The sequence below is a fragment of the Leuciscus leuciscus genome, assembly GCF_965113295.1.
Source record: "Leuciscus leuciscus genome assembly, chromosome: 3".
NCBI lineage: Eukaryota > Metazoa > Chordata > Actinopteri > Cypriniformes > Leuciscidae > Leuciscus > Leuciscus leuciscus.
Genome location: NC_138727.1, coordinates 39,632,623 through 39,642,144, shown reverse-complemented (window position 1 = coordinate 39,642,144; position 9,522 = coordinate 39,632,623). Strand labels below are relative to the sequence as shown.

The 9,522-nt window shown below is 36.3% G+C and overlaps 1 protein-coding gene across 1 annotated transcript in view; it reads right to left on the bottom strand.

The window, feature by feature from the left end:
• Window positions 1-5,306: 5,306 nt before the first annotated feature.
• The window catches only part of ctnna2 (catenin (cadherin-associated protein), alpha 2), a 535,329-nt gene continuing 531,113 nt past the window's right edge, over window positions 5,307-9,522 (bottom strand). Inside the window, exons 17-18 of the mRNA XM_082164839.1 lie at window positions 8,121-8,255; window positions 5,307-6,259 (exon numbers count right to left, since the gene is read on the bottom strand). Coding sequence (XP_082020965.1) covers window positions 5,972-6,259; window positions 8,121-8,255 — 423 coding nt within the window. The 3' untranslated portion in view covers window positions 5,307-5,971. The remainder of the gene's footprint in view (window positions 6,260-8,120; window positions 8,256-9,522) is intronic.

The following is a 9,522-nucleotide window of genomic DNA, read 5'->3' as shown; positions in this document are numbered from 1 at the left end:
TATGAGAATATATCATCGCCACAAATACAAGGCTGTAATCTAGTGGCGGCACATCCGCTCAGGAACTGAAAAGCTATCAGAGCTGTTTACAGACTGTATTTCTGTTCATAGTACACTGGCAGTCCTGCAAAAACCTGTTGATTTTAGTGTGTACTGGTAACTCACTCACAGATGCCAAGAATGAACCTAAATAATAGACTCGATGTATAATGGAATCATGTCCTACTGCTTTTGAGTGGATGGGTTTGAATGAATGAATGAATGAATGAATACATTTTATTTCTGTTTAAATCGTTATATTAACTTTGCATATGTATGTAAATTCATGGGATGCTATAACACCATTTCCAAGCAACTTTAATTACAGAACTAGCAGCTCTAAGGCATGGTATATCCATATGGTCTCTTTAAAAGGCATTTTAACCCATTTAGAGTGTGATGTTAAAACCAAGATAGGTGACCCGTAAAAAATTCTTCTTTATATGTTGTTGTGTTTATTAATGACGTATTTTTTTAATAATAATTTTCCGAATGTCAAAATGGAAAGTGTGTCAAAATGGAAGAGTGTTACTACCAGTAACTCTTCACAGTATAGTTAAATTTGTGAATGTTTGTCATTGATAAACAAATACTGTAGATAACTCCAAATGAATAATTTTAAATGAATATAATAAACAATTGTATCATTTTTTTAAATGTGCATTTTTCAGCTGTCTTAAGCATTTTTTTAAGTAGCTTTTTTTGTATCTTTTGTACAGAAGAGGCCCAACTTTTTAAATTTAGTAGTGAAGTGACATTTATTATAAAAATGAGTATGCAAAATAAGCAAATGTTTAAGACTAATCCTTACTGTTTAAAGGTATAGCGGAGGATCTTTCCAAATTTTAGATAAGACCCGCCCTCTCCACTTTTTGAAAAGTTTGATTGATTCACCAGAATGATTGACAATTAGGAGGACCAATAGTATAGGTTACCCACCAGGAAGTAAAACATCCTCCGCTATACCTTTAATATGTAAAAATATTTATAATTATTATAGAACTGCGTATGATGACTGAAATAAAAATATATTGATGATAATCAGTCCATTAGGTATTATAAACTAACCAAGATTTAATATTTAATGCATTATGAATAAACCTGAAATAATTCAAATAAATTAAATGAAGTAAAACATAGAAGAAGAAAAAAACAGTGATTTAATAATTAATTCATCAGATAGTTAATTGGTTATGAACTGGTTGTCATAGTAAGACCTTGGATATTAGCACAAAATCATAGTTTACAGATTATTCTGGGAAAATACACCTACTAATTTGTAGCATTGTGTACACAAGACATAATGGCAAGTCAACATCTTTGTAAAAGCACTCTTTTCCATATGAGAAAGCATCATTACAGAAATTAAAATAACATTTCCTGAAATAAACTGAGCAAATGCAAACATTCACCTGAGAACAGAAACATGTTTAAACCAGACTTTCGAGGATGTGCTCAAAATGACTGCTTACTAAAATAGGTGGCCAAGGACATTTTTTACCAAGAAGTTGAAAGCAAAGAAATCAAAGAAAAGCCGTGACATCACTGTAAAACATTTCTAACCCTCCCAAATCAAAAATTTCAAGTGACCGATAACATCAAAATTTTTCAATTGGCCCAAGTGAAATTCTTGTTGCAATAGTCTGTTAACATTGGCTCAATGAGAAATAATACGTCAGACTAATTGAAAAATTTAGATGTTATCGGTCACTTGAAATTTTTGACTTGGGGATGTAATTTTTTTTTACAGTGATGGTTCTCAGTTGGCACTGGAGTCCACAGCGGGAGAAGAATGGTTATTCTAGTTATCTCGAGGACTTGCCAGCCAGGATTGTGGTTGAGTTGAACTTCCTGAGCCTGTGAGAACTGTATGTTCCACTTCTTTTGTGTGTTTAGTGGCATTAGTACTCTCTCCTTTTCAGTTTTAAAAAGAGGACTTCATACTGTGGCCAATCACAGGTCTGTAAATGTCAGGTCCATGGTGCTCAGATTGTGGTACAGTATAACAGTCTTTCATCCTGATTTTCCCTCCAATCATGGTAACGATAATTTAGATAACTGGTGAGAGGCTTCCGGGCTTATTATTTGCAGTTTGACCGAGGCTCATTTTGTCAGAAAACACTGGGAGCACTGCTTGTCTCACAGCTTGGGTATTTTTAAAGGTTGCCCTTAAAATGTTAAAAAGGGAGATTCAGTAAAGTAGTGCACTGGAGCTTGTATAGAAATGTATTTTTTGAAGGGAATATGGGAAGACTCTTAAGCAGCCTTGAGATTTTGCCTGGCCTCCATTTTTAGATGTTGGACTGAGATATTAATGCAGTACCCGGTGTTACGTTTCCCTTAAACGTGTGTGATGTCGTAAGACGTCTACATTATACAGGGCTCTACTTGTACTAGTAGGTACAGTGCAGTTCATTTGAACATCAAAGCTTTGCTACGAGCTGCATATTGTATTATAAAAACAAAACATGTGAGTGATTTGATGAAATAGTAATTGAATCACTCTTATGAGGTACGGATGTCTGGAGAAACATCTGTGAAACAAGTTGGCCATTAAATATGCAACAGCATATTCAAAAATTCCTTTTGTATGAGATGGCAATGCTTTAAAGAGAATTATCATGGCCTGAAGCTCATTCAAGTACTGCCATTTAGTGTGCGTGAATCTGATTGAAATGATCTTCATTCTGCTTTTGTTCTTATCCAGTGTTTAGGTGAACTAAAGCCTGAATACTATCTCATCTGAAACCACTATCTGACCTTCATGTATAATTATATTTCAGTTGAAGAGTTAAAGGTTAAGTGTTCCCTTTTTTGATGTTGAAATAATTCCTCAGTCCCATTGCAACATGGGGACACAACTGGCCTGGTTCAAAAAAAACAAACAAAAAATCAAACATATCACAGCAATGAAAAAAAATTCTGTCAATTTTTGACAATTCTCCCACCCCCCCCTAATAAACACAAATTATAGTATTATAGTAGATGATTAGTAATTCGGTAATCTCTGCCTCAGACGTCATGCCCACAGACCGTTGGCTGAACATCTGTTGCATGTGGACCTCAAATTGTTTCAGGAGTTTCAAAGTCATTATCTGATTGGTTTAATTCTACGGGATTTCTGAGAGACGTGTGTGTCAGTCCGCCTGGAAACAAAGCCACTGTGAAGCCAAACCCCGTAATAAAAAACAAAAAAAACAAAGCTGTCTTGTTTACAACTGTGACAATATGCACTTATCAGAATCAACTAAATGCTAGATTTTCAAAAGCATGTAAAGTTCACTGCCCCATTGTTACAGTAAACTTGTACAACTTTCTTAAATGAATAATTTATTAGATGCATGTCTGTTTTTTGTGGACACATTGATTTTCCATTTTCACGCCCCTAAACATGACGCTGAACAAAACAAAGTGCGATTGCTTGTTTGACATGGCAGTCAGATGGCCTCTTAGGCGGTCCTTGTTACCACTATTGCAAATACTTTCTTTTTGGGAGGGCTCTTAAAAGCCTGACATAAACTTATTTTTTCTGACAGCTGCTTTTGAAGTTTCAGTTTAGCCACTAGTGAACAGTGTGGGACTGTTTGTTCTTGCAGTGCAATCAGCCAATCAGAGTGAAAACATCATGTTCAGAGTTCTAGCTCTTGAGTCATTATGATAGGTGGCACCATAACTGAATCATTTTTCTTGTGGTGATGCCAAAAATTACACTCTTCACCTCCTAGATTTATGTGGTGTATGCTGTATCTGATACCTGTTTGAACACAGAACAATGTTTCAAAGTATTCATGTTGTATATTGTGACATAAGTGGTGGCTAAAGGAGATTTTAATTAATCTAAATGGCAGATATTGGCACAGCAGTTTTGCAGCTATTCCTTTCATTAGGCAAAGGTCACTGTATTAAAACCAGAGAAATGGCAGAGAATCTTCAGCACACATGAAGTCAGGAGGGGGTCACAGTGTGGCATTGACGTACTTACCTTTTTATCATTAAAAAAAAAAAAAAAAATCCTGTTAACAAGGGTTGGACTCTGAGCCGGAGGCTTGTTTCTCTCGTCCTGGTCAGCGTAACCCTGAGATAATTACATAAAAGGAACACTGTGGACCTTTTTGAGACACCCACTCCAAACTGTCAGACCTAATATAATTACATATGTTTTGTATAGACTTTTTAAAAAGTCTGTTTCATTCATTCATTCATTCATTCATTATATTTTTGAAGAGCTTATTTTTCCCTTTTTTCTGTGATTTAAAGTTGTAATGAAACAAAGATGGCAACAGATGTTCACTATGCATTATTTTTGCACTTTAAGTACACTAGCCTACTACGTTCATATTTAGTTATTAGTTTTTATACTTGAAATATACCTTTAACTGTACTTTAAGTAGATTTGAAGTACATTCATATCTACACTACCAGTGGACTACACAAAAACCCACATACTCAGAATTAGGAGTTTCCTTTATAAATCAATATTTTAAAACAATGCAAGTTCGTTAGACATAATGTAAAACAATGTGAAAAAAGTATTTAATATGCTACTCAGAGTAAACATAACTACAAGCCAAGTATACTTAGAATACTTAATTATAGTTTTAAGTATATATCTGTCAAAAGATTGAGAAGTAGTATAGGCCAAATATACTTTGAAGTATACTTGACTTATACTGACAGAAAAGTCTGTGTAATTTTAAGCATAGTTCTGAGAAGAACATAAAAAGTAGACAAAGTATACTTTCTCATTTTTTGTTTAAAATAAGTATACTAATACCACACTTGAATAAACTTCTTTTTTGTAAGGGTAGTCCTGTCGTTTTCACAGAAAAAAAAAGAGGCATATGCACAATGGAAATTGATCACAAGTTCCAAAATATACATTTAGAAAAAGGATGGGTTTTCATTTCATGCCGACTTATTTTTAATACTAAATACTTAGTGTTCAGTCAGACTGAATCATTAAAACCGGCCTTATTTTCCATCTCAAAGTTTGCCAAAAACAGCAAACTTTATTTGTGATTACGTTGTTCACCAAAAATGTGTATGGACACAGATAAGCAATTTCAGAACACTGTGTGTGACAAACACAAAACTTGTTTGGTGATGGATATGAGCTTGATAGAAGATATTGCATGTCAAACACACAGTAAGTATTCATTAATTAGAAAATGTGTTTGCAACATTAAATTTAGTACATCAGGTACTGGTACGTTTGCTAAAACATGTAGTTGAATGGAACAGATTGGAAAATAACTCGACTCGGCACACACAGTTGCAAGGTTTATTAGAGAATCAGGGCTATAAAGGTATGCAGGATTCTACTAGTCTCTGAGCAAACCACACAACTAGTCCTTTTCTAAATGTAATACTATAGCAAACCTGGCTGCCATGGTTAGTGATACAGTAATATAATCAAAGAAATGGATTTTAAATGGAAAAACTAGTGCATTAGGTCACCATATGGATAAATGGGAAGAAGGAAGAAAAATGCTTCAACATAAGTTATTCCTACTTATGTAAATACTATGGGTCATTTTCATTTTAAATAATAATAATTTAAAAAATCATTAGGAAGGAAAGCAGCACCTCTGCCTCGGTTAGGGCTGACACTACTATACCATAGATTATATTCTTTAATATCTCTGTGTATATATGGCCAGTCAGCGAGAATGAACACCACATGAATTGCAAGTACCGCAGCTCACACTGTAAACGTCTCCTTCATGAGTGTTTCTCATTTACAGCGAAATTTGGTTTGAAGAGGATGGGGTGGCCAAACCCTCCAACTCACAGACATTTACTGGGCACATACACACACGTCGCTGCATGGAACAAGATACAGCTCCAAGAAAATAAGCCGTAACAAGGCGAGGAGAAAAAAATCAAGAGAGGAGGAGGAGAAGGAGGAGTTTTGGGCATCTGTGGTGCAGAGTTAAAAGGAGTCCATGGCCTTGAATTCACTGAGGGCTTGGACAGGGGAGATGTGTTTCTTCTGCGAGCCTCGCCTGACACGGGTCTGGCACTCCTCTGGTTTCTCTCTCTTCACCAGGGGTTTCTTCTCCGGGGCCTTCATACGCCAGGAAACCACAGGGGAATTGACTGCTGCTGTGCCGTAAACCTTCTGGTACTTGGTGGAAGCTACATAGGAGGCCTTGACCGTGAGGACCACGGCATTCATCAAGTTCTTGGCTGCCTGGATGAGGGATGTAGCACTGTCCAGCTGAATATGGGACAAAAGGGAAGAGAACATTCAGATTAGTGCCTGTATTTAGTCATGAAACCTGCCGCAGACTGATAGGTCCGTTACATGCAATTTGCTAGAAGTCACATCATTTACTTCATGATTGGCCTCTGCTGATTCTGCAATCAGTGATATTGCTTGTTCAACGTTTAAATAGTCTGGTTCAATGTTCACTGAAACCTAGTCCTGCAGTGTGCTATCAGAGATGCTCTGAAACCCTCCACCTCCCCCAGCCTATTCATGCAGCAGCAGCAGCAGCATATCTTACATGCTCACAGCAGAGTATATATTGGCAGTAGCAAGTCCATAATTGCTCTGCAACAGCAACAAGTGTAGCAGATCTAGTCCACCAAGACCAAATACATTTTTATAACCATTAACATGCTAAAAATATCCAGTTGTCGTGATTGTAATATAGCTATGTATGGAATTAAGGCGAGACACGGCAGGCAAAAACATAGACTTTTCATGCAGTGGTCAGTTTTTAGATTTTGGGCTAGTTTACTCCTTTCAATATGTGTTCTTTCAAGCTGCTATGAAGAAAACGTTGAAATATACATTAAGATGTTTATTTTATTACATTTAGTTTTCTTGCGGCAGTAAGTTTCTTCCGAATTTACCAAGAAGTTAGCATTCCAACGCGACTGTTTACTGAAGTGTCATGACCGGTATCGTTGCAAAGCTCTGAGTCTCCTGCACAACGCTATTTAACCCAAATATGGACATTTCCTGTCTATCAGTAACCAATTGTGATTGTCCAAAGGGGGATTTAAAGCTAATGACGAAATCTCATTTAGAGCTATTTAAATCTTCAAATGCTGTTTTCTCAAAATGAGTTTTTTGTCATTCTCCAGTACAAACATCTCAGCCTATGTAGCACCTATGTACACCAAACTTTCCAGTTATACACTTAGCAGTATTCTGAAGATATCGTCAGAGGGATTTGTTAATAAATCATTCCTGGCCTGATTTATGTGACATTTTAATAAAATAAAAGACGAAAATCGATTTTTTAAGGCTATGGACAGTATATTTTGATTTTCTAGGTAATGAAAGCATATATCCTGAAATCCCTCTGAGATTTATTTTTCATCTTGTGTGTAAACAAAATGAAAAAAGAATTTTGCACCTGGCTTTATCATATGTTCAGATCTATCTACCGAAAATATATGCAAAATCATGCATATTTAATGAGAGAATGCCTAATTTGCATAATTAAACATAAAAATTTCTAAAACTTGTAATACATTTGTTTTATATACTTGTGTAAGTAATCAACTGAGGAAGTTTCATGGTGATATCTATTATTTTAAACATTTACCCTGTTCACCTGTAGTCTCTCGCCTTAACTATTTATGAACTGTTTTGAGTCAATGCATAGCATTTAAAAAAAAGGAAAAAAAAAAAAGGATGTGAAACAGAATGGGATGTTTACATGGTTATAAATGAGCTATGGTGGGTTTTTGCATAATTGAGCTACAGTCTTCAACTAGTTGTCCAAAATATGCATGGTTCTTCACAGCTGTTTTGGAGCAAGTACATAACTCTGAGACCACTTGTTGTCCGGTTAACATGTAGATGCTGGACAAAACCCATTATGTAGGTACAGTGTTTAGTCCGACTTCACAAAAACCAGACTGGTATGATTTTAGTCAGACTAAAGCCACGATCACATTTTCAGCACACAAAATGGTTGTAATTAGACATCAGGCTCTGTGGCATCTTTTTAATATTTAAATACAACATTTAATTATACATACAGAATGCAAAACTGAAACACTGCAAACCTCATGTACATACTTAAATAGCATCATAATACGTATGGCTAGAATCATCTTACCCCTGAAACAATGAGTTCTCCTCCCAGGTTCTGAACCTCAGCCTTGACCTTGCTGCAGATGTTGAGCTGGTGGCAGTAGAGGGCGATTCTCTGGAGGTATGCCAATAAGTCCTGCTTACAGGCTGAGTCCGGACACTAAAAGAGATGGGAATACATAGCAGAGACTTGACCTTTACATATTCACTGTGTAGAGCAAATATGAGGGGAGGGTGGTAAAGCGATGATGACTGAAGATGAAATTAGTTCCATCTTGAAGATGACTCGAAGGTTTGTCATCATCACATATTGGCTAAAGCCTGCAGTTGTAGACTTGTTCGTAAATCTCCAGTTATCATCACAATTGTTTATTTTGTTAATAGGAAGACTGTACACATAAATCTACAGCACAAGAGTAAACAAGCAACATGAAATAGAAAGAACTTTTTACCCCTGAGGGTTTGAATAAACATTGTATAATGGACACCAGCCCATATCACAGTAAATGAAAACCTCCTTAATTTCCTTGAAATGTTTTGAAGCCAGTGGAGAGGGGTGCATGGACTTTCTGATTTCATGACACATCGATTGCTTATCTCTTGAATATTAATTATGTCATGATGATGTTGCTGGGTAACCTTCCTGCAGTCTCAAACTACTCAATATTCAAAAGCCAGGACTTTGGAATTATTCATTATTTGCTTCTGTTCACATGATTTAACTTAAATTTATCAGCATACTCCTGTCCTACAAGTATGTTTATCTGGAGATCTGATCTGTAGCATTTTATCTTCTCAGAGACATCAAAACTGTAATTTGAGCAGTCATATTAATTCACCATTACTGTTGTCAATAGCAGAATGGTTACCTATAGATATAGTTTCAGTCTACCAATGTCCAACTTCTGCATTCCACCCTAACCCTATATGTATGAATGGCTTCTATTTTGTGTGCTGTTTCTGTCTCCCCTTCGAAGCAATATATTAGCATGTCCCAATTAACGTTACGATTTTTTGGATAAATAATTTAACACACAGCACCTTGCATGCTAAGACACAGCGGTTAACTCAGTGCATATTGCATATAGCAATAAGCCGCCTGTCAGAAGTTGTTATATAGTTTTTTTTCTCCCCTAGCTTTCCATGAACTTTGAGTGAAAAAGACTGATGAGACACATTTAATAACTGTTGAATCTGCTTTATCTTTGAAACGGCTGAGCAGCTGTAACGTCGTTAGTGTTTAGCGTTCAAGTGTCTCTCTGCAGGAAGCAACCTCTCGCTGTGCTGGGGCATGGCAAGGGGGAAATGAAAAAAAAATGAGGAACCCTCTTTTCTCGCCTCCAGGGCCCAGCAGCTTTAGGTCTGCGATGTCAAGTGCAGCAGTTAGAGAAGTTGTAAGAATGTGTTTCTGAGGAGGTCTGACTGCT